Source organism: Piliocolobus tephrosceles, chromosome X (assembly GCF_002776525.5).
Source record: "Piliocolobus tephrosceles isolate RC106 chromosome X, ASM277652v3, whole genome shotgun sequence".
Lineage (NCBI taxonomy): Eukaryota > Metazoa > Chordata > Mammalia > Primates > Cercopithecidae > Piliocolobus > Piliocolobus tephrosceles.
In genome coordinates this window covers 14,684,955-14,711,455 of record NC_045455.1, presented here as the reverse complement: position 1 = coordinate 14,711,455, position 26,501 = coordinate 14,684,955, and the positions used below count along the sequence as shown (strand labels likewise).

General features: G+C 41.9%; 1 protein-coding gene and 1 pseudogene across 5 annotated transcripts in view; both read right to left on the bottom strand.

Annotated features, from left to right (window-relative positions):
- Nucleotides 1–26,501, bottom strand: part of DOCK9 (dedicator of cytokinesis 9) — a 299,398-nt gene that overhangs the window by 133,873 nt on the left and 139,024 nt on the right. For all 5 annotated transcript variants that reach the window (XM_023218031.2, XM_023218032.2, XM_023218035.2 and 2 more), the window contains exons 3-4: nucleotides 5,876–5,965; nucleotides 1,571–1,653 (exon numbers count right to left, since the gene is read on the bottom strand). In XM_023218031.2, the coding sequence (XP_023073799.1) occupies nucleotides 1,571–1,653; nucleotides 5,876–5,965 (173 nt within the window). The remainder of the gene's footprint in view (nucleotides 1–1,570; nucleotides 1,654–5,875; nucleotides 5,966–26,501) is intronic.
- Nucleotides 25,727–26,477, bottom strand: LOC111546598 (annotated as a pseudogene).

The window sequence follows — 26,501 nt, the reverse complement described above, 5'->3', positions numbered from 1 at the left end:
TAAGGAGTGGCCAAGCCACACACGGAGGAAAAACAAACAGCTAGATCCACTAAGAACAGCATAAAAGGTTCCAGCTCAAAGATGTAACAAACACAAAGAAAAATACATTAATCAGGTCTCAAGTAATATTTTCATTGGTGATGGTGAGTTTTAAAACACAATTCATCACGATTTGCTTTCAATTTTCTCAAAATCAAGTACACTTCAATTTGCCAACTGCTATGGTTTGGATATGGTTTTTATTCCCACCAAAACTCAGATTGAAATTTGGTCGCCAGTGTTGCATGATTGGGCCTAGTGGGTCATGGGGCAGATCCATGAGAGGCTTGGTGTTATTCTCATAGTAATGAGTGAATTCTTGTTCCTGGCAAGATGGGATTGCTTGTTGCTGAAATAGATTAGTACCCAAGAGAATGGGTTGTTATAAAGTGAGGTTCCTCCTCCTCCTTGGTCTCTTTTCACAAGTGCCAACTTTCTCTCCCTTGACCTTTTCCATCATGTTTTGAAGCAGCACAAAAGTCTTCAACAGAAGCTGAGCAGAAGCCAGTGCTATGCTTCTTGTACAACCTGCAGAACTATGAGTGAAATAAATCTCTTTTCTTGGCCAGTCAAGGTGGCTAACACTTGTAATCCCACCAGTTTGGGAGGCAGAGGCAGGTGGATCACCTGAGGTCAGGAGTTCGAGACCAGCCAGGCCAACATGGTGAAACCTGGTCTCTACTAAAAACACAAAATTAGCCGGGCGTGGTGGCACATGGCTGTAATCCCAGCTACTCAGGAGGCTGAGGTGGGAGAATTTGGGAGGTGGAGGTTGCAGTGACCCGAGATCATGCCATTGCATTCCAGCCTGGGCGACAGAGTGAGACTGTGTCTCATAAATAAATAAATAAATAAATAAATAAATAAATAAATAAATAAATAAATAAATCTCTTTTCTTTATAAACTACCCAGCCTCAGGTATTCCTTTAAAGCAACATAAAATGGACCCTTTTATAACAGATAGTCTGTCAAGGCAATACCTAGCTACCCCGATTCACTTTAGCCCCCACTATTCAATCTAAATACACTTGCTTTTGGTATAGTCTAGAATAAGTTAATACTTTAAAGGAGGTAAAAAAAAAAAAATTTAACTGGGAAAATGCTTGTTTCTTGATTTACTTTTTTTTAAAAAACATAAAGTTTATTCAATGTAAAATGCTCTTTATAATTATCTTCTTCAAAATATTCTTTTCAAGGAAAAAATACACTGCAGCATATTTCAGTACACTTACATTTTCTTTGTTTTATATTTCGTAGTGAAAAAATTTCACCTATTTATTTATCAGTGGTACCCTGAAAAGAATCACTGGACATAATTAAACCACCCACATGTTTATTACTACCTAGCAATACCAAAGCAGCATGTTTGAGTCTTACAATCAAAGGCCCTGTAAACAATAGTTACACCACATACACATGAACCATTGAGAAATGTTTTCCCCAATTACTCTGATTGCATATGAAGTTACATACCTCCCCGCAAGCATTTCAAGTACCCTTTTCCCTATGCGTATAATATAGTTTACTCACTTCGGAAGCTGTCGAAACTCTCCTGAGTAATCTTCATATTTATAATTCACAAGATGCCAGTCAGAGTTATAGGTTTTGATGCACTATTGAAGGGGGATTTGAAAAATAGAAAGTAAAAAACAGAGAGGTATGTGATGACTTTTGGAAAACACTTGGGAAAGATTGTGAATGCATACCCATACAAACATCAAAAAAAAATCTTTCCCATCAACCAGCTAATGCCTGAAATTCCACCACCAGAGATTCCTGTGAAGCTTGAGACTTTGAACCACTGAAACATTACCCTTGGGGGCAGTATCACTTTACATTATCATCATTAATGATCTGAGAGCAGGTTTTACAAGGAGACAACTTCACCTAACCTTATGACATTTACCTAACAATGAACTATTTCATACTAAGCACCTGGTGCTTAAAAAGCCATGTGGCCTCTACTATGACATGAAAGTGAACAGAATGCGTCAACTTAAAGACACATTCATGGTATTTGCTAATATTAGAACTAGCTAGCTCTGTTAGTTAATATTATCATATAAATTTGCCCTCAGTTTTTCTTTCCATTCATAAGGAAAAGAGTGAAATAATCAGGAAGAAAGATTTGGATTCCAATTAATGTTAGCACGATGACATTTTCATCTGTGTGTGTGTACAGAATGTTTAATGTAGTCCTCCACTGCCAAGGATTCTATTAGTGACCTAACCTACACAGACCTCATTCAAACTACCTCGCCACATGACAGATTCAATGGGCCAGCCTGGTGTCTGTCATTCATCTACCCATGAAGATCCTCCAGTAGCGCATAATGCCTAAGATTTTAATGCCACATCCACCAGATCCTCAAATATGAATGAGTCAAAATAAAAAACTAAAGAATTTTAGTTAAAATCAGCTTAGTTCAAATGATCTTCTGTACAGTCAGTACTTGACTATATATGTGCAGACTTTAGTGTGGGGGGAAAAAAAGCATGAATGAATCCATGAAAACATAGGTAGATAAATGTATTTATGCCTTATCTAGTTTATTTGACTCTGGCTGTAACTAACATGAACAACATCTCTACTCTGTTTCTTTCACTTCATCCTTTCTACTGTCAACCTTTCCATCTGTGTCATAGGCCATGCCTGAAGGCCTTCTGAAGCAAATCCCTCCACATCCAAAATCATGAAAATAAAAATTGCAACAGCAGCAAGTGCTTATTTTGTGCCAGGCTCTACAATAAGCATTCTACTGGCAAGCGTGTGATGTGTGACGTGAAGGTAATGTAAGTTTACCATTCTGAGAGGTGGAATAAATAGCAGAGAAGGGCTAAGCACAGAGTCAGATTTTGGAGCTGGCCAACTTTTCCATTTTTTTACTCTGTAGATATGAATATTTTAAAATGCTACTTAATCCTTGAAAATGATTGTTTTTAGATTTCTCAAAGCATTTTCACATTTAGAGTATCATACACTCAAAACCGCATTCCAAAACCAATCAGATTTCAGAATAATCCATAGTTTTGGATTTTCCCACTACTGCCCCCAGGTCCACTGGCACACCTAAGTAGTCAGGCCTGACTATGTATGACACGGTCTTATAGGCATGATCCTATTCTCTTCAAAGAGCCACAGCGGTTTTTCAACAAGCACTGGAACTAAAGTTGTACTACCAAGTCTCCTGCAGGACATTAAAACTATTCTGAAGTATAAAATGCATCTGCCCAATTAAAAACTAAATAAACCAGCATAAAATGCATTTATGAATAGAGCCCAGATTTTTTTTTTTTTTTTTTTTTTTTTTGAGATGGAGTCTTGCTCTTCACCCAGGCTGGAGTGCAATGGCACAATCTCGGCTCACTGCATCCTCTGCCTCCCGGGTTCAAGCGATTCTGCTACCTCAGCCTCCTGAGTAGCTGGGATTACAGGCGCACACCACCATGCCCGGCTACTTTTTGTGTTTTTAGTATGTACGGGGTTTCACCATGTTGGTCAGGCTGGTCTCAAACTCCTGACCTCGTGATCCACCCGCCTCAGCCTCCCAAAGTGCTGGGATTACAGGTGTGAGCCACTGCGCCTGGCCAAGATTTTAATACCTTAGGCAAAATGGGGAAAATAGTTACACTTTATTACGTTCAAATATTTATAATTATAAAGAATTGCACATACAAAAAAAAAAAAAGAAAAAAAAAAAACTCCACAGTGAATCTGGCTAAGTATTTACAGATCCATTGATTTAACAAGCCAGTGTTGACTATCTACATAGCAGGCATTGGCTAAATTCCAAAGCAGAAGCACAGAATGTGGCAAGCAACCCCCACTCCTCTGGGGATGTAGAAAGTCTAGGAGATAAGGAGTCCCATCAGAAATCCAGATCTAGAGAAGTGTACCTCCAAAAAGACAGGAATGTGACTGGCTGATTACATGATTAACATTTCAAACCTGTGAAACTAAATAATATTTTGAAGTTACACTGAAAAGTTTTTGAAGTTTTTTTCTGCTTTGTTTTGCTTTGTTTTAAGCCATTAGGTCATTCTCTGGATCAGAGGATGAAGAGGAAGTGATGTTCACTCCACCCAAGTGGAAGGGTCCCAAAAGTGTTTAGTTATGTTGGCTCCAGCAGCATAGGATGAAGCAGCTATTGCTCAACCTGCAGGGATTAAATAACTTCATGGAGAATTCTCCCTCAAAAAACCATATTTTTTTAATCAACTGGGAGAAATGAGTTAACAATTAATAATTTTGCCACATGCTTTAAAACATGGGTCAACAAACTTTTTGTGCAAAAGGCAAGATCATAAATATTTTCAGCTTTGAAGGTCATATGATCTCTGTTACAACAACTTAACTTTGAGTTGCACAGTGACAGTAGCCATAGGCAATCTGTAAACAAATGTGCTTGGCTGCTTTACAATAAAACTTTATTTACAAAAATAGGCTACAGGCTAGATTTTGCTTGTAGGTAATAGTTTGCCACTACCTGCCTTAAAAAGACATTTATAACTACATTCACAAACACATCTGGCTGTATTTGTCTGGAATTAAGTTTACTAATATAGTGGCAAAGGAGGAAAGAAAGGAAGTTACTTTCTCAGAAAGATGAGAGAATACACTTAAAATTTTTTAAATTTTATATTTAATTTTTCAAAAATCTCAATGGAAATTAAATATTGTTATTTAATTGGTCTTTATTTATAAGAGTATATATAGCTTCCTTATAGTAAGCAGTTTCATTGATGGGCATATTTATGATCTAAATATCAACTAGAAAAACCAGGATTTAAAAAATCATTATTTTTAAAGAAACTTAAAGAAACAAAATTAAAACACCTAATTAATCCTTCCTACCAAAAATTGCCTGGAGGGAAAAACAAACACTCCAAGGGGGAAAACTGAAGCAAACAACCTAAATTATAATAATTTCTCTTTCTGGCTAGGCACAGTGGCTCATGCCAGTAATCCCAGCATTTTGGGAGGCCAAGGCAGGCAGATCACTTGAGGTCAGGAGTCTGAGACCAACCTGGGCCCAACAGGGTGAAACCCTGTCCGTACTAAAAATACAAAGTTAGCCAGGTGTGGTGGTGCACACCTGTAATCCCAGCTACTCGGGAGGCTGAGGGAGGAGAACCACTTGAGGCAGAGGTTGCAGTGAGCCGAGATTGCTCCACAGCACTCTAGCCTAGACAATAGAGCAAGACTCTGTCTCAAAAAATAAAAATAAAAAAGTAAATAATTTCTCTTTCCTCCATAAGATAATTTTATTTGTATTTTCAAACAAAAGTAATATTAATCAACGTATCTTGATCAGGAATATATAAGTAATCAATATATATAATAATATATATTGACTAGCAATAGACCCCGCTTATTATCAGCTAGTACTTCATGAATACTAAACTAGTCGAAAACAACTTGCAAATATTTTGTATAAATGAAATAAATGATACATAAATGTGTGTGTCACCCTTAAAAACAGTATCAATAACAAGGCCTCTCACAGATTTCCAGTGAATTCATTTATAAGTTACTGCTTATTTTAAGCCCATGAGATAAATTCTGTGGAATTCACTTTTTGTAGTCAGATATAAACCCTCCAAATAAGTAAAATTTTAAAAATAATAAAATTGTAAAAAAGAAATAGCCTCTGTGGGCATTTCTGTCCAAGTTTCAGAGTTGGAACACTTCACATTATTCTCCTATTTGAACGTCCATCATAGAAATATAATTACCCCTTTGACACTTTCCTGACAATTTTGAAATTCAAAGAAAAGGAGGCAGTTAGGAGGAAATGACTTTAAAATGCAAATTAATACAGGAAAGAGCCTTACCTCTGTAACAAACAAGCTCTGTGCTTCCTCTTCCGCCTTCGCAGGCACTGTTGAGCATATGTATCGACCCTGTCGTCTCAGGATGGCTGTCTGGAAACAAAAACAGGAGGAAAAGCCTTGAGTAAGTGAAGGAGGCAGGTGCCAGCCTCAGAGTGCAGCTGTGTGCCCTGCAGCTGGGCCTGGCACCCACAGAGTCCCTCCAATTTCCCCCATCCAGTGTAGCTGCTTCCTTCGGTCACACACAACAGATTCCATTTGGCAAACTCAAGTTCCAAAGCCAGGCTGGGTCACAGCTCCTGCTTCTTTCTGGATCAGGGGCCCACAGATCCCTCCAGCCAGCCCTTCCTGCAGGGTAGAGGCCCCTTTCAAAGTCCCTAACACCCCACCCCCAAGTGCTTGATCTAGTCCCATGACACAGCATCTTACTTGCCTTAACTGCTTTTATTGTGGTAAAACATACATAAATTTACCATTTTAAACATTTTGAAGTGTACAGTGGCATTAAGTACATTCATGCAATTGTGCAACCATCACCCCCACCCATCTCTTGCCATTTACATCTGTTCTTGTTCACTGCCACATCCCCAGTGCCTAAGAGCACAGATAACTGGACACACAGAAGATCCTCAATCAGTAATTGCTAAACGAATCTATGAACTGGGAAACCTCCCCTCCAAGGGACATTAGAACTGTTCTTGTTCATCAGGCTCAAATGCTTCTTTTAAATAAAATGACAAGGCAGGGGTAGCATCCTGTCTACTTCAATAATTGGGCTTAAGGTTTCATTTTCTTTTTCATTTTAATTAATTAATTAATTTTTTTGAGACAGTGTCTCACTCTGTCGCCCAGGCTGGAGTGAAATGGCACTATCTCGGCTCACTCCTGGGTTCACGCCATTCTTCTGCCTCAGCCCCCCAATTGGCTGGGACTATAGGCACCCGCCACCACGCCCAGCTAATTTTTTGTATTTTTAGTAGAGAAGGGGTTTCCCCTTGTTAGCCAGGAGGATTCCAATCTCCTGACCTCACGATCTGCCTGCCTCAGCCTCCCAAAGTGCTGGGATTACAGGTGTGAGCCACCGTGCCTGGCCTAATTTTTTAACTGTTTAATTTTTTTGAGACAGAGTCTCTCTCTGTCACCCAGGCTGGAATGCAGTGGCATGATCTCGGCTCACTGCAACCTCTGCCTTCCGAGTTCAAGTGACTGTCATGCTTCAGCCTCCTGAGTAGCTGGGACTACAGGCAGGCGCCACCACACCCGACTAATTTTTGTATTTTTAGTACAGATGGGGTTTCACCATGTTGCCTGGGCTGGTCTCTAACTCCTGAACTCAAGCCATCCACTTGCCTCAGACTCCCAAAGCACTAGGATTACACGTGTGAGTCACCACATCCAGCCTTATTCTTTAAATAGAGATGGGGTCTCACCATGTTGCCCAGGCTGGTCTCAAACTCCTAGGCTCAAACAATCTCCCATCTCTACCTCCCAAAGTGCTGGGATTACAGGCGTGAGCCACCACACCCAGCTTGGGCTTCAGGTTTCAGAAAGAAATATTCTAGTTTTTTTCTCCTATGGACTATAACCTTTAGGTACCATGAACAGCTCACAGTCGGCCGGGCGTGGTGGCTCACGCCTGTAATCCCAGCACTTTGGGAGACTGAGGAGGGTGGATCACTTAAAGTCAGGAGCTCAAGACCAGCCTGGCCAACATGGTAAAACCCCGTCTTTACTAAAAATACAAAAATATTAGCCGAGTGTGATGGTGCATGCCTATAATCCTAGCTACTCGGGAGGCTGAGGCAGGAGAATCACTTGAACCTAGAAGGCAGAGGTTGCAGTACGCCGAGATTGTGCCACTGCACTACAGCCTGGGCAACAGAGCAAGACTCCATCTCAAAAACAAACAAACAAACAAACAAACAAACAAACAAATCACAGTCATTAAAGCAGCATACAAGCAAACCTTTTGCTAAAAGAATCTATCCTGTTAGCTCTTCATGGCAAATGACTAAGTTGGGATCTCACAGCATTGGTCCTGGCAGTTTCCCTTCTTCCTTTGATTGGAGATGGCTTTGGGTCAAACCTCTGCTCCCTCATCCCTCTAGCCTAGGTGGAGAACTTCAAGGCATGTGTTCTGTGTACAATTTAATTTTATTTCCTGCCTGTATTTTCTCTCTCTGCTGTGTCTGCTTCATTTATATTTATTATTTTCTTGCACTGTGTCTATCTTTGAAAGTAATTTTTTTTTTTTTTTTTTTTGAGACGGAGTCTCGCTTTGTCGCCCAGGCTGGAGTGCAGTGGCGCAATCTTGGCTCACTGCAAGCTCTACCTCCCGGGTTCATGCCATTCTCCTGCCTCAGCCTCCGAGTAGCTGGGACTACAGGCGCGCACCACCATGCCCAGCTAATTTTTTGTATTTTTAGTAGAGACAGGGTTTCACCGTGTCAGCCAGGATGGTCTCGATCTCCTGACTTCGTGATCCACCCACCTCGGCCTCCCAAAGTGCTGGGATTACAGGTGTGAGCCACCGTGCCAGGCTGAAAGTAATCTTAAAGCCTATTTTTAGAATAAGGCTCTCCATTCTAAAGGAGTGGAGGAAATGAACCAAAGTCCTTGGCAGGTAAATTAATTATTCCTTCAGCCTCCTAGGTCCTGGCTTCTTTGTAAGTTTTACAAAGAAATGGTGACCTTTATTACACATCTGTTCTTGTGAAATGCCACAGAGATGAGTGACTATAAGCATGGAAGAGAGGCACAATCTGTACAAAAAGCTACGTAGCAATATCCTGTATATATATAGACTGTCACAACCGTTATGAAGGAGGGGTGCTATCAGTAAAGGGGGATTATTTATAATAAATAATAATAGATGATTATTATATAATAAATTATATATATAAATAATAGATTATTTATTTATAATCCCCCTGTACTGTATACTTCGAAAATTATACATTCTATGCTCCCACTTACTGTGTCCTGATCTGACTTATCTGGATCTTTCAAGATTTTTGAAACTAATTATCATATTTTAAAACATTCATGAAATAGCTCATGTCAAGAAATAGGACTATTAGGGTCACTTCTAGGCCATTCTTCATCCTAACATTAAGAAGAAAAAATTTATGACAAAAATTTCCCAGTAGAATAACCAACTCTAGAAACTTTAATTATGGGATACTTTTCCAAACAGGCCTCTAAGGTGAGAAAAATAATAGGAAATAGATCTTTTTAATTCTTGTATATCAAAGTCCCATTAGGTTCTCACTTGGAAAAAAAAAAAAAGTAACATTAAATTATTAAAGAGAGTCCTGAATTGTTTTTTTTCCTTCATGTATGTTCCACAGGAGGAGAGAAACCTGAGTTTTAACAGATAAGATAGCATGATGCTTCTCATTTTTAAACGAGGTTTACACGTTAACCATTACTCATCAATTCCTAATCTTGATTTTAACAAAGAATAGTTTTCTGACCAGAGAGAACCCTTCTTCTCCCCCAGAGACTTCATCCAATTAAACTAAACTAGGTGTGCTTCTTTAGTGCATATGTAGTATAGAATAAGTGCCATTTTTTCGTGCATGTCTTGAACTACACACTATTCGATCTCTTTCAGAAAATCTCCAAAGATGGCTGCTATCCTTCCTCATCTATGCATAGTGCTCTGCATACCAAAAGGCACAGTCTGTCTCCCCTCTCCCTAAATCTGGGCTGGCTTTCACCAACAAAATGAGATAGAAGGAATGATTATCAGTTCTAAGCCTAGCCTTTGTTGTTGGTGGTGTTTTTTGAGACAATATCTCACTCAGTCACCCAGGATGGAGTGCAGTGGGGCAATCACAGCTCAGTGCAACCTCACCCTCCTGAGCTCAAGTGATCCTCCCACCTCAGCCTCCCAAATAGCTGGGACCACAGGCATGAACCACCATGCCTGGCTAATTTTTATATTTTTTGTAGAGATGGGGGTCTCACTATTTTGTCCAGACTGGTCTTGAACTCCTGGGTTCAAGCAGTCCTCCCACCTTGGCCTCCCAAAGTGCTGGGATTATAGGCATGAGCCACCGCACCAGGCCCAAACCTAGCCTTTAGAAAAACTGGGAGCTTCCACTACCTCCTTCTTGGAAGTCAGTCACCATATAAGAAGTTCTATCATCTTGAGACCACCATGGTAACAGGAAGTACAAGCTACCCATAAAGAGAGGATATATACAAGATGCCCCACCATCCCCCAGCTGGTCTCAGCTACCCCAGGCGAGATACCACAATGTGAGCGAGGAAATATCTTGGACATTCCAGTTCCTACAGTGTAAAACAGAAGAACCACCCAGCTGAGCCTTGACCAGATTTTAGAATTGCAAAAAATAAAAAATTATTGTCTTAAGTTACTTGGGGTGGTTTGTTACTGAACAACAGAAAACCAAAACAAGATTGTAAGACACTAAGAACACCTTCAAGTTACAGTACCGAAGAATACTGCCATTTTCATGAAAATGGATTTCAAATACTAGCTACACTACAGAGTTAAGACAGAAGCACTGAGGAGATACATTATGCTACAATCTCGTTTCCACAGTCTCCGTTCTACTCAATGCCACGAAAGAGGTCAAGTAATACAGTAAATGCCTGTTGGATCTTGAGAGTAGTTTGTAGTGTCTTATGAAAAACATTCTACTGATCATTTAAGGACTCAGCATAAATATTACTTTATCCATCCATCCATCCATCCATCTATCCACACCTTACTGGGTCCCTACCTTCTTCCAGACACTGAGCTAGCAGCTGCAGACACAAACTTTAATACAATACAGTTGCTATTCTTTTAAAACTTACAGTCTGATGAAAGAGAATGATGAGGAAATAATTATTAGAGTATGATAAGTACAGAAGAGTATAGAGAAAAGAGTACAGAAGCACAGGATGATATGAGAGAAAAAATAGGGGAGTCTAAATTCAATAAGGTAGAGAAGAGGACATCAAGAAAAGGTACACTGAGGGAAAGCTAAAATTAGCTTAAGCTAAATTGTAAAGGATGAGCACAAGTTACATTCAGTACAAAACTAAGAGAAACATGGAGATAAACTTGCCCTTGGGAAGTTCAAAGCACAAAATTAAGATATAATGAATGAGATTAACTCTTTGCCAATAAATAAATAAATAAATAAATAAATAAATAAATAAATAAATAAATCCATTAAGTCCTAGAACCAAAAACTTAAGTCAAAGGAAAAACTGCCTAGAATTCTCACTGACCTTGAATTAAACAACACTAAAATTCCACATCTGGGATAAGAATAGGCCTACAGAAAGAACCAGGCTTCCATGGCTGCAGGAATTCTGTCAGTGTCTCTATCACTGTTTAAGAGAAAGGCTGGAGCTGGGCGCGGTGGCTCACACCTGTAATCCCAGCACTTTGTGGGGGCCAAGGCAGGCAGATCACTTGAGATCAGGAGTTCGAGACCAGCCTAGCCAACATGGTGAAACCCTATCTCTACCAAAAAATCAGGCAGCGTGATGGTGCATGCCTGTAGTCTCAGCTACTTCGGAGACTGAGGCACGAGAATTGCTTGAACTCAGGAGGTGGAGGTCACAGTGAGCCAAGACCATGCCACTGAACTTCCAGACTGGGTGAAAGAATGAGAGCCTGTCTCAAAAAATAAATAAATAAATAATAAAAGAAAGGTTGGAACCTACTAGGCTGGACCCATGGGGGAGGGGAGGACTACCAGGCTTGGCACCAATGGGGCCGTCAATGTTTGATACCATCAGCTGCTAAGGTCTTCTAATTCATTGCCTTTGCTCTGAGTACAGTCTCACCGAGCCACTTATTTATAATATGCTTCCCATTTAGACTTTCCTACTGGGAGAAAATACACAGCCAATATAATATTCTGATCTGCTTGTGAATTCTAGTTCTCAATGCATATTAATAAAATGACATTCTGGTTTGTGCTCTTGTGGGGTTGCCTGCAACAAGGCAGTTCCCCTGAGCCTGAAACATTCTGGGTGACCAAATTCCATCTTTGGACTTGCAAACCTGAGGTCTGATCCTGTACCATGGTGACCTTATAAACCACTCCGAGACCTGTCTGAACAGTTAGTCAACCCTAACTCCATTATCTAAACCTCTCCTGTACCCACATGCCCTTCTTTACCCCATCAGATTGCAAATTCCTTTGAGAACAAGAGATACGTCTTCCTATTTCTAGCTATGTGCTAAATACTCAATAAATGTTTCAAGAATGAGTAAATACACTTCGGGAGGCCGAGGTGGGAGGATCACTTGAGACCAGGAGTTCAAGACTAACCTGGGCAACATAATGAGACCTTGTCTCTACTAAGCATAAAAAAATTACCCAGGCATGGTGTCATGCACCTGGAGTCCCAGCTACACAGGAGGCTGCAATGGGAGGATCTCTTGAGACCAAAAGTTCGAGGCTGCAATGAGCTGTGACCAGGCCACGGCACTACAGCCTGGGTGATGGAGCAAGACCCTGTCTCAACCCAAAAAAAAAAAAGAAAGAAAAAAAAAATGAATAAAACAGTCAATGGAGACAGAACTAGGAATCTACCAATAACAACCATTACTTGCATATAAGTTTTCTTCCCCTATTATTACAAAAAGTTATCTGGTCCATTATAGAAACTAACAAGGGAAGACTACAGCATGAGTGAATGCTCTGTTTTAATTTCTCCACAGATTTTATGTATTAAAAGTCATATTCGGATAATCATCTACTTTATGCCAAACTGATTCACATTAAATTTCTATAGTTTTATTTATTTGGCTTATAGACAAGTCCAAGTCAATACTAAGAGATTTATACTCCAAAAGCACTAAAGCCCTTCTCAACAATAAGCCAAGTTTTCTTTTTCATAGCTGTGGTATTCTTTTCTACTTTTCTATCAGTTAAAATCATATTTCTGCTAAAAGATGGGTTTATACCCTTTATATCCACTTTATATAAATCAACATCAAGGTGGGCATTCAAAGCATACCAGTTCTATTTCTATGTTTGGAAACAAACCATTTCCATTCTGCTAAGAAATCTGTACATTTGACACCATAATTAGTGTAATATGTGTCTGAAAATTAAATCTAAACATTGCTAGCATCTCAGATAACTGTTGGGATAGAAATCTCACGGCATAAACATAATTTCAAAATAAAAGCCCTTTACCAAGGTATGCACCTGCAAGAAAGAAAAGGAAAAAGAAAAAAAAAAAAAGGCAGATAGATAATCAACAGATAGAAAGATAGATGGATAAAAGCCCTTTCCTAGCTATTATAATAGAAGGCAAATTATTTTCAGTCAGTATCATTACTTAGGTTAAACATGTAGCCTTTGGCACTAAGAAATTCTTAGTTACCTTCAGCAAATATGGACAGGAGTCTTACAGGAAGTTCCACAAAATCACAGGCATAATTAAAAAGGAAGAAAATGGGGTGACATCCTTTCCCAAAGGGCTTATATGAGGATGCACAGACACCTGAGAGCCCCAGTCTCAATATTTATGGGACAGTTTGTTTTGCTTTTGCTTTTTCTTTTTTTATAACAGAATGAGCTAGAGAAGCACAGAGTTGCTCCCAGAATAAAAAGAGTGAAATTTACAACTTTCTCCAAGTCTAGTTTGGAATGACAAATTTCAAATAGATCCTTTTTACTTAAAAAAAAAAAAAAGGCCAGGCGCGGTGGCTCAAGCCTGTAAGCCCAGCACTTTGGGAGGCTGAGACGGGAGGATCACGAGGTCAGGAGATCGGGACCATCCTGGCTAACACGGTGAAACCCCGTCTCTACTAAAAAACAGAAAAAAACTAGCCGGGTGAGGTGACAGGCACCTGTAGTCCCAGCTACTCAGGAGGCTGAGGCAGGAGAATGGCGTAAACCCGGGAGGCGGAGCTTGCAGTGAGCTGAGATCCGGTCACTGTACTCCAGCCTGGGCGACAGAGCGAGACTCCGTCTCAAAAAAAAAAAAAAAAAAAAAGTTTTTTCCTCTTAGTTGAAATGATCCCCTCCAAACACTGGGGTTACTGTGATGTTTCTGAGCCACTGTGGGAAGCCACTTAGCCCTGGGCAGCAGGGCAGGCCCACTTAAAGGGAGTGAGTGGAGGTACCTGTTTCCTCACCTGGGCCGACCCCTGGGGTCTCTGGCATTTCTTGCTTCTGTTATCACTCACTGCTCTCTCTGCAGCTTAAATGTGGAATCCCTCTCTCCTAACTACATTCCTGACCCCAACCTGGCCGGGGCTCTGTCTGGCCTCCATCGGTGGCAGCCAACACGGTACCCTGGCCCCACTGAAGCTGGAGATTCTGAGAAGCTCATGTTTCAAACCACAAGAAATGTGAAGCGAATCATTTCAGTCAACTTCCGATGTTAGAATTTGAGAAATGATATTGGAAAGAGATTTGAGTTGAGAGCCAGGAAACCTGAGTGCTTACCCCAGCTCTGCCTCTAATTAGCTGTGCAGTCTTGGGGGATATTTGAACTTTCCACATCCACAGAACACTCTTCTAGGATCTCTAGGTTTCCTTTGTGGTTTAAAAATCCCACAGTTCTATGAATATGGAATTCTAAGTCTGTTCCTCTCAAATGGTTTATCTGAGTGCTGGAAACTGCTTTGTAAGAAACTAAAACATAAAAGGCATCCAGAAAAAAGAAAAAAGATGAATACCATATTTGCTTTGAATCACAGTTGCATTACCTTAATTATTTTTCTTTATGGAAAGAATTGTGGGGTAAAAAGGAGGGAAGATTCACTACGTAGATTTAAATAAATATAAGAGTGAGTATTAACAAAGATTTATCTTATTTTTCTAACCTTCTCAACTCATGGCACTGGATTTTTTATTAATTACTTTACAATGGGCTTAAACTATAACAAAATAGCCCTCTTAATTCCTGGTGGGAAGTATGCAAATCCATGGGATATTTAAAACACCATATTTTATAAAATTTTAATTAAAAGACCAACAATAGGCCCACCCTTGCCCTGGGACCATATGAACAATGAGCTAAAGACAATCTCCCAGAGAAGCGGGTGGGCTGTAACCTGAGCCAGCTGCTGGAACCGCTGACAGAGTGTCTCCACAGCTCTGCTGTTCAAAGGAGCAGAGAGCTGAGAGTTTCCTTCCTCAACAGAGAAACAAATATCAGGGACAGTCCAAAAGGGGAGCACAGGCTCTGAGGCAGGAAGAGATGGGGAGTACCCAGCAGCCTCCCAGGTAGTTCTCGAGAGCCAGCCCGGAGAAAGGGGAGACCACCGCACTCCAACTGAGACACTGAGTCAGGAGAGGGGAAGATGCTTCTCTTTAGGAGTAAACTGTCAGTGAGAGCAGGACTGCAAACCCAGGGAGCTGGAGGGGCATTTCAGGGTACCTGGGGTCCTGCCTCTAAGATGGTCTATTCTCTGAGGACTGAGGATGACCTAAAATCCAAGAGAAGGAAGCCCGGGGTCCACAGTGACCACCTGTTAGAGAAGCCCAGCAGCCTCAGACCCCATCAATTCCAGTCTACCCTTAGGCTTAGCTGTGGAGCCATCAACCCTCTCTCCTCTTTGTAATCTCATGTAAAGCATCCATGCTTGTGCTTATTTTTGTGCTTGTTTTCCTTTACTTAGAACTATCCCTTCAAACACCTGAGGACTTTATGCATTTGTCAGAGAAACAGTACTTGAATCTGCTGAAGGAAGGGCAGCTCTTAGGGTGGGCCTGGGGCGGGGCCAGGGCTCAGGAGATGGGGGGACCTGGATGCAGCCAAAAAGCAAAGCCCAGGAGGTCCAAGCATGACTGAGCTCTTACAGGAGCATTCCCTGGACCTGGCCTATCTCCCTCACCGAGTTGACCCTAGGTTCAATTTTTATTGTTCTCAGCTGGGCCAAATGGATAGCCTCCATGTCCATGTTCTAAAGTTATCTCCGATTGCAAGCTACTCTTAGATGGCTCCCAAGAGTTCCTTCCTTTTGTCTCTAGGCCTCAGCCAAACTGCATGGTGCCTCACATCTCTGCAGAATTATGTCCCTTTGTTATCTGCTGGAAACCCCACATAGTTGCACTGGTCTGCACAGTAAATATTTTGTAGTGAGTGCAGTATCAAACATTACTATTCAACAACTCTGCAAACATCGCTGAAACTTGCTGAGCGCAGAGGTGATGAAACCTTTCCAAGTATCTGGCAGATGCATTTGTTTCAGAGCATATGACTTGCTTTTTGAGAGGATTCAGTACCAAGCTAGACTAGAAACTAAAATTTACACAGGGCGTTCCCACATTTCACCTCACAGTTCATGTCTTGGCAGTTAACCCACGATGTTCTATTAATGTCAGACAAATTCCATTTTCAGGGAACCGTTGCCTAAAGAGCCTCCATGTTTAATTCGCTAATAATTAAGAAAATGACCAAGCATAGGACAGAGAGGCTGAAGAAGGAATTCCATTCAGGTTTCTGGAAGGGATTTAATGAAAGCCAATTCCCAAGGAACACATTTAAAACATTACAAGGGCTGCGTTTTTGTTGTTGTTGTTGCTTTTTAAGACATAGGGTCTCGCTCTGTTGCCCAGGCTGGAGTGCAGTGGTGTGATCATGGCTCACTGCAGCCTTGACCTCCTAGGCTCAAGCAGTTGTCACACCTTGGCCCCCTAAAGTGATAGGATTACAGGCGTGACTCACTGCAGGGGCTGGGCTGAGTCTTGATACGAGCAGAGAATTATACATTTCTCATGGACTATTTGAGCCTAAGCTCACCTAACACAGATTCTATAATCCATCTTTTTGGGTGGTCTTGAGGTGGGGGGGCCTTCTCTGCTTCTCTAACTGCTCCTCTTTACGGGCACCTGCATGGTCCCCCATTTCTTTCTCTGGTCCTTCAACAGAGCCACCTTTCACTCTGCCTGATGTCAAAGTACAGAGTACAAAGTACAAAAATGCACAAACCACAGCGCAGCACCCTAACCAGTAGGCCCATCTTCCCTCTATCATCTCTCTTATCTATTCTCTGCACAGCTGCCATTTGTCTTTCTAAATCTCTCATCTGACAGCATCATGCCTCAGCTGAAATTCTTTCAATGACGCCTCATTGTCACCAGAATAAAATCCAAACTCCTCAGCATGACCTAAGACCTTTTGTGACCAACCGTACTAATTTTGCTGGATTCTTCTGCCCTTCTCCAACCATCCAGCAACATGGACTATTTCTGATTCCCTAATGCACCAGGCCCCTCTGACTGGCACCAAGTTGCTCAGACTGGTCTCAGGCACACATACCATTCTGCTGAGATTACTCAAAGATACTTCTGTGTCTCCTGCCAGACTTGAGAATCTGACCATGTTATTCATCTTTAATTCTCCAGTACCCAGCAGAACACCTGACACAAGATGAATGTTGCTGAGTAAATGTGAAGTTGGGACTTTAAAAGAGGGACTGCACAATTTAGTTGTGAGATCACATGAGGTTCCAAATGAAACAGCGTCTCAGCAACACGTGAGACTTCAGATAGTTCCTTTCACCAAATAATGTACTGCTTCCTAAAAAGTCAGATTTCAGTAGACCTTTGAGGGTCATATGAATTTCATTCTGCTACCTTCTCAAATCCCTCAAATGGAAGAGCACACACAATTGTTTATTAAAATGCAGTAAACTAAGCAACATAAATGCTCAGAAGCCTTAATACTAGTTATCAATTAAGTGCATTTTTGTAAAGAATCATATATTTTTTTGGTCTTACAAAGAAGCAATTTTAAAATCACTTCCTAAGTACTACTGCACAGCTGAGGACAGGAGAGTTACCCAGAAAACCAGGAGTAGCCTTGTGGTCATTCGGGGCCCAAGTGGCATGTCTGGCTTCCCGTTTAGTAAGGGATTCAGCCTGCTGAACAGCTAAAGGTGAGGGTGGCAACTAAAAACAGCCACCCTCAAAAATAAAATGACATTCCCTAGAGGAGAGAATAGAGGTTGTAATAAGCTCCCTAGTGACCCAGCGTCTCCCCACCAATGGAAGGGCAGCAGCAAGGGCATGCAGAGGTCTCCTGGATGGTGGTATCTCTTTGGATTCTCAAACATCTGTGAGGACCAAATTTTAGGGGAAATGTCTGAAATGACATTGAAATGTCTGAAATGTCTTAATCTGAAATGAATTACAGATTAAGAAAAGTGCATTTTAGGAAGGTTTATAACTTATGAAAGGATCAGAGTAATAAGAGATAGACCTGAGTGAAAACCCCTGCGGACATATGACTACATCTTGGGTCCCGTCACTACCTCTAGTGTCTAGAGCACCTACCAACTCTTTCATGCGCATTCCACTCAACCTTGAGGTAGGTGTAAGTAAGTGTACTTTCTTTTGTTTTCCAGTTGTCTGTATGTGTCTCTGGTTGTCTTTCTTTTTTTTTGAGACGGAGTCTCGCTCTGTCACCCAGGCTGGAGTGCAGTGGCGCGATCTCGGCTCACTGCAAGCTCCGCCTACCGGGCTCACGCCATTCTCCTGCCTCAGCCTCCCAAGTAGCTGGGACTACAGATGCCTGCCACCATGCCCAGCTAACTTTTTGTATTTTTAGTAGAGACGAGGTTTCATCGTGTTAGCCAGGATGGTCTCGATCTCCTGACCTCGTGATCCACCCGCCTTAGCCTCCCAAAGTGCTGGGATTATAGGCTTGAGCCACCGCGCCCGGCCGGTTGTCTTTCTTTAGAATTCTATTTTAGTTGCTAAAAGGACCATAATTTTGTATGGACATCTAGAACAGTGGATATGCTTCAAGTTAAAACATGTCCATCACAGTTATGTGTTGCATAACTCTGAAGATATATTCTGAGAAATGCATCAGTAGGTGACTTCGTCCTTGTGCAGACGTGATAAAGTGTACTCACAAACCTAGACGGTATAGCCTACCACGCACCTAGGCTACAGGGTGTAGCCTATTACTCCTAGGCCACAAACCTGTACAGCATGGGACTGTGCTGACTACTGCAGGGAGACGTAACACAATGGAAGTATGTGTATACCTAAACATGTCTAAACACAGAAAAGGTATGGTAAAATACAGCATTATAATTTGACGGGACCAGCATTGTTGGCTGAAAGGTCATTATGCAGTGCATGACTGTATTTACACATCGCGACATACCAATGAACTTTCCTTCAGGACTTGTCTTAGGAAGACATACTCCCTAATGTGCCACCCATCATCCCTATGTAAGGCTTCACTTATGCACTGAGTATAATTTCATTCAAATCCCTCCGAGTTGACCAGTGCCACGCTGCTCCTATCAGAGCAGCATTTCAGCTCCTGGGCTGTCATCCAGAGTCTTACTTCAAACCCAGCGGAGAGTCAGTTTTGTAGATATAATGCCAAGCAGATGGGGAAGGCACTCTGACTCTAGGATTTCTGACATCAGTGGACTTTGATGAACTTACTGAATCTGTCCTCTTTGGATCTCGTGCACACACTCGAGAGTGTTGCTCAAACCCATGTGGGACACACTCAGTATTATCTAGGTTCTTTCAGGCAACCCTGGTAGAAAAAGGCAGAGATACAGACATAGCAGGACTCGTTTTTGTTTTAGAAACCATAGAGATTTTGTGCCTGGTAATATGTTAAATGACATCTAGGAATTCTGAGGCCAAAACCTGGATTTCCATTTCCTTTAAAGACTCGTGGTTTGTGTGTGTTTGTTTTTGCATGCATACATACTGTGGCTCCTTTTCTTCTGCTCCCATGATTTGCCACCTTGAGATACGCTCTAAAGACCTCAAAGGCCACTGGTGCCAAGTTCTCATATCCATCCATTTGTGTAATACCCATTAAGTGCCTACCATGGATAAAATAGTGTTGTAGGAACGTTGGCAAATGTAAACATGAATTTTCAAAAAAGTATGGTTTACAATTAAAAAAAAATTATGGCTTTCTATTCTCATGGAGGCTTTATTTTCTATTTAGGGGAAAAATAAGCAGTTTCATAGTTACAAATAATCACAATAAAGAGGGATAGCAATGAATGCTGGAGACACAGTATATATGTCGTAAATTTCCATCTGATTAGGCTACCCCGACGGAAGATATCATCCTTAGTTCAAATCTTCCTCTATCCATGCCTGTTGATCTTCTTTAATATCCTAAGACATATACACTAATCACATAGACAAAATTGTCCTTCTATCCCTCATTGGTTTACAAATATGGTCTGCATTTATCCAGTTCCACCAACTGTAGAATTTCACCATTCTCTCTGACATATTTAAAATGTCAGCTAAATGTTATTTTAAAAAGAAAAGAAGAATGTGACCTCTCATGGGGAACACAAATATACAATGATGGACTAATGGGTTCATCAATATCCTTCATTCAAGATAAGAGAATAACATCTTACATTCACTTGATGTATACAGGTGGTATTTCATACGTGTGTGCTTTCATCTAGTTACATATGTAGTTAATGTCAACTCCCCACTTGATCCTAGGTTTTCCTGACCACAACATGGAGCAAAAATCATGTCACAGTGTCCACTATATGGAGAAAAAAAAAAGTTACTACCCTCAGCAGGCTGAGGAAAAAAAATAAAGAAAATGATGAAATACTTTGTAAACATAAAAATCAACACACTGATCTTGTACCCTAATTGTTTCAGCAAGAGGCATCACGGTTCCGCTGAGTTCTCTGGCTCCTGAGGGCACCGCTACACTGTGTTCCATGTGCGTGCCCTGCTCCCGCGTAACATGTTCAACCACATCCCCTACGGTCCTATGCCAGGGCACATGGGGACACAGCCGCCCACACACCCTCCCCTGCCTGTAACAGCGCATGGCGCTGCAGAGGCATACCTTTGGAGCGGCGAGAAAGACAGGAGAACCCTGTGAGGTGCCCATCAGCTGAACCTCACTTAAGAATGGCAGGGTCATGGCCAGATCATCCTCCTAGCCTATCAGGCCTCCACCTTCATTTAGAAAGGCTGGCACAAATACAAAGTTAATTATGCTTTCCCAATATGTTTCTGTGGTTGCTGATTCGGACTCAGGCATAGAAGTTGTTTTTCAGAAGCAATTTTCATCCTTAACACTTCCTTCAGTTTAGGAAAATAACACTGAATTTGCACAGTCGAATGCTGATATTCTTGAAGTTTGGTGAGTTAAGCAAGATGGTTTTAAACAAATTAAAGAACAAATGAATCAGTCAAGGAAACAATGATTCTAAATGTTCGTAAATCACTTCCTTTTCCTACAGTGTTTCTAATGAGAAAGCTTGCAACATACATCTTCCAGGGACCTGGGAATCCAGCTCAAGTTTAAATGCTCAAAATAGCCACTTGAAGAGCTCTACCCTTAACTTCTTACTTCAATTAGATTTTATATCTGATTGGCGTTTAGTAGGCCTGGTAGTTGGCCTGAATGTACATCTACGATTTTCTGGATTTCTTCCAAATGATTTAATGCTTTGTTACATGCTGATTCTCTTCACCCAAGAGCTGTCTAAAGTCTCAGCCATGGTCCATGTCGTCACCACACCTTCCTCCCGTGAGCTCTCAGACACTGACACGTCCCTTCCCTGAGTGTGCCCTGGTGCCCCTCCAACTACCCCACACCAAGTATTTTTGCTCCTTCATCCTCTGGGCCCTCTAATATCTTCTTTTCCCAGTCCAGGGTCCACCTCCAAAGACTCTCCAGCCTCGACTCCCTGGGAGGTCATTTTAGGACCTTGGGTCACTCACTCTCACCCACATCCTGCCACCATCACGGCCATCCATCCTTTCTCTTCTCTATTTCCAGGTGACTGACGTTTCCAACAAGGCTAATGGTTTTCATTGAAATCTTAAGTGGAAAGACCCCCCTCTTGGTTGATAATTCATTTGTTTAATTCTACAAATATTTATTGAATATCTACCACTTGTTCCACATGCTTAAAAACTAAGATCCCTGCCTCCTGGAGTTTATGTAAGAAGCAAGAACATATACCAGTGTGAGAAGCTCATAAGAGACAGGGAGAGAAAAAAGAAATCAGAGCAAGGTAGAGAGGACCAGCAAGGCCAAAGGGGGGTGGAGGTGTAGCAGTCAGCAGCCTCACTGGAAAGGTCAGATTTGGAAAAAGCTTTGCAGGGGGCAAGAGATAGCCAGGTAAAGAATTTGCAGGGAGAGGATAGGTCCCAAGCCAGAAGCCTGCCTCAGGAGGGAGACAGGAGCCCAAGGAGGCCAGTGTGGCTGCAGACAGACAGCAGGTGGTGGGAGAGGCGAGCTGGGACAAGGCCTGGGAGTAAATGGGAAACAAGGTCACAGGGACCCTTGGGTCACTGTAAGGCCTTTGCTGGGGGATTCTGAACACAGGAATGATATCCTCTGACTCGCTTTTTAAACAACCTCTCTAGCTACACTGTTGGGACCCACTGGAAGAGGGCAAGGAGAGAACCGAGAAGACTTGAGAAGTCTCTCGCATTAATCCAGGTAAGAGGGACAGACAAAGGCTGTGGTGATGGTTCCAGCCGGGGGAGAACAAGCTGATGACACTTGCTGCTCCCCCTGCCACTCCCCATGGCCTGCTTTCCAAACCCTTACTCGCCCAAGCTCCCCCTGCCCCAGGCCAGCTTGACATTAGCGCCCTCAGCACAATCTGCCACTACACTTTTCAATACACAATCCTCTCCTTCCATTTGGAGCTGGCAGTATCTCTCCTTCCTCAACTCTTCCCCTAAAAAACCCTCAATTCCCTCCCCTGAGACCCCATGAAGAGCCTTGCTTCAAAACTGAGACCACATTATCCTGTATCTTCGATCTCTTCCCCATGCCTGGGTTTCACCCTGCTCAGCTCATTCTTCCTTTCCCAATCCTGGTAAAACCTCCCGCAGACCTTGTCACTGCTCTGAGTCACTCTGATTCCTTTTTCTGTTTCCAGCTTACTCTTAACCTGTGTCTTCCCACTCACTTCTTTACCCCTGCCCAGTCACCAACTCCACCGCCCTTTCTCGGGAACTCCCTAGCCGCAGCGAGACTGTCTGCCCTCTCTGCCTGCCTTCTTCCAACTCTTCTTCTCCATTTCCTGATTCTTATCCTAACTTCTGTCTCTGCTTCCCCTGCTTTTTCCTAAATGAAGGCACTAGCGCAGGCTTCAGTCCGTCATGCTCTCGGCCCCTTTCTTGCCTGTCTCACTTTTCTGTGGATGAATCCAGATCTTCCTTTTTAAACACAACTTCTCTCAGGGCTGGACTTCCGCGTTTCCAGCCACTTCAAGAGCTCCTAGCACCTGGGTGTTCCACTAAGCTCTCAAACAATACGTCCACAATAGATTCCCATGGGACTAGATTTATGTCATGACACGGGTCCTAGTCCCCTGCTTATTAATATTAAGACACACCTTTATCTCCTCTCCTAAGTTATGAGCATTTGAAAAGCAAGGATCCTAGCTTATCTTCATGGTTCCAAGTACCTCACAAAGCTGAGTCCTCTCACAAGTTGTTTAAGAATAAACATAAGTTAAATAAATATACCCTTAAGCTCAGCTGATCAGTGCTACCTGAAAAGTAAGCTTTTCTTTTTAAGGACTATGTGATGATAATTAAAACAAAACAAAACAAAACAAAAAAACAGCGATCACTATTTCCTGTAAAAGGCATTACTTGAACTAGAATTAAAATTCTCATCTCCTGGAGGTTTAGAAGTGTCTATTCAGAGTTGTTTTTTTTTTTTTTTTTTTTTTTTTTTTTTTGAGACGGACTTTCGCTCTCATTGCCTAGGCTGGAGTCAGTGGCGCAATCTTGGCTCACTGTAACCTCCGCCTCCTGGGTTCAAGCGATTCTCCTGCCTCAGCCTCCTGAGATTACCGGCACCTGCCACCACGCCCGGCTAATTTTTGTATTTTTGGTAGAGATGGGGTTTCACCATCTTGGCCAGGCTGGTCTCAAACTCCTGACCTCAGGTAATCTGCCCGCCTCAGCCTCCCAAAGTGCTGGGATTACAGGCGTGAGCCACCGCGCCCAGCCCAGAAAAATAATTTATCCAGATTTTTCAGTAGGTCTAAGTCTAGACATGAACTAGTATCCCAGAAACTACAACGCTCACAGAAAGTTACACTATTGGCCACTGAACTCTAACTGATAAAAATTTCAAGGAACTTATGAAAACAGCATTTTTCAATAAAAAGCCAAAAACAAAGTATTGAGGGCTTTTTTTTTCTTTTGGCTGTATATCATAAAAAAGTGAGGACAAAACATCGTGAAAATAAGTTTTTTTCTTTTCAAAAGCACAGATGGGAAATGAGATCAGGGACTTCCAGGCCTTTGTAAGCAGCAGGCATGGCTTCCTCTCCATGTCAGTGATTTGTAGATCATTATCAGTCTTATGTAAGTAGAAGAGGAAAAGAACCAGAGGAAAAATAAAATTCAGGATGTTATTGAAAGGGAAATGGAGCGAGCACATTTTTCTATACAATGCTGAGAACACTCTAGGATTCTCCTGTATTCAAACATTTCCAAAAAGTAAAATTTCTAAGATTGTCAATTATGAATAATCTTTGGTCTGCACTCCTATCGTTTCTTTTCAGTTCTCTTGCTAAGACATTTATATAGGTAATACACCATGAGTATCAGTGGAAAAAGCACCTAAGGACTCACTCCTCGACCTCATTTTGCAAACAGTTCTAAGGATGACAACAGTTTCCCACCCATAAATATAGCACAGAAATCCTATAATGAAATCCTATGCTTTTTAAAAATTGTTGTTTTTAAATACATAAAACATAAAATATACCATCTTAACCATTTTTAAGTGTACAGTTCAGTGGCATTAAGTACATTCTCATTTTTCAACCATCACCACCATCCATCTCCAAAATTATTTTCATGTTTCCAACTGCGTCTCTGTTCTCATTGAACAATAACTCCCCATTGCTCCCCACCTCCATCCCTAGTAACCACCATTCTACTTTCTGCCTCTGATGCATTTGATTCTTTAGGGACTTTACATATGTGGAATTGAACAGTATTTGTCCTTCTGTGACTGGCTTATCCACTGAGCATAATACCCTCAGGGTCCATCCATATTGTAACATGGGACAGGAGTTGCTTCCCTTTTCAGGCTGAATAATATTCCATTTGATGTAAATCCCACATTTTGTTTCTCCATTTGTCCCTTGACGGACACTTGGGTTACTTCCCCCTTTCGGCTACTGTAGATAATGCTGATCTCAATAGGGGTGAACAAATCTCTCTTTGAGTCCCTGCTTCCAAGTCTTTGGCACATATATCTAGAAGTGGGATACAACGTGCTTTTGAGACAGGGTCTCACTCTGTCACCCAGGCCAGACCACAGCAACACAATCATGGCTCACTGCAGCCTCAACCTGTTAGGCTCAAGTGATCCTCCCACCTCAGCCTCCTGAGTAGCTGGGACCACAGGTGTGCATCACCATGCCCAGCTAATTTTTTTTTTTTTTCAGAGACAACTGAGTATTTATTTTTGTGCCTTCCTTCCTATGTATTTCAAGTCTTCAAAATAAGGCCCCAGGAACCTCCAGATTCAATTATGCCCCTGGGCTTGGTCCACTATTACAGGAGTCTTAGGGAGCCTTGTACATAAGCTTGAGTTACTCATTCACAGTATTAAACCCCAAGACAGAAGATGCAACTAAGCAGAACTCCCTCCTCTATTCCTCCATGACAAATGCTGATTTCAGATGAGGCAGCAGCCAATGTAAAAAACGCTGGAATTTTTCCTTGGAACTGGACTGTGATGAGAGGTGCCTGCCACAAACATAAGCGATTGTCTTTTCTTTGACCCTTCCTTTCCGGTTTTTGAAGATTAAGCAGGAAATAATCTTTTCTGAAGATACTTGGTAATAATTCCAAAAAAACCCAAAACACGTGCTTGCACTACACTGTGCTTTCAGATATTCTGGATCAGGTTCAGTTGGTGGATGAGCTGATTGATGTGTTCACCCCAATAACCAGGTGAGCCCATCTCCTTGAGGAAGCCCACTCTATTCTTGGTAGCACGATGGGCCACCGAGAAGTGGGAAAGGCACAAGACCCATGAGATCTCCTGGAAATACTTCCCTGGGAAGGCAATGTCATGAGTGAGGTCTCCCAGGCAAATGACACCAAACTCCCCCAGGTGCTCCTCAATCACTGCGTTGTCTGTCAGAGGGATGGTCTCATTCTCGACCTTGGCTTGTCCATGTTTCAAAATGAGTTCTTGGACAGACTTCGACTGGAAATCCCCAGGTCACATAAGGTTCTACTATAAGCAGCGTTTTTAGGCTCTGGGGGGATGACTTTTACAAAGATACCACCAAAAATTTTCTTCAGGCAAAGTCTTGTAATGGTTCTCTGCACCAGTAAAGTCACACCATGAATTCTTTGGATGCGTAAAACAAAGGCCAAGGAATGTTTATCTGGCAATTCCAAGGCGTGAGGTTTCACTTCTAGTTGTCCGAGATACACCTTGTCGCATTTCTGCCGCCGGGAATCATGTAGGAATGATTCCAGTCACTTAAACATGAACCTTTTCCTTTCTTCTGCTCCTTCTTTGCTAAAAGTGCCTGCTTTACCTGAGTGGCTTTCAGGGCTTGATAAGCCTTCCTCTTTTTCAGATTTTCTGGAACCAAAGGGATTTTTCTTTGCTCTTGCTCTGCCATCTTTCCAGTATCTAATTTTTTTAA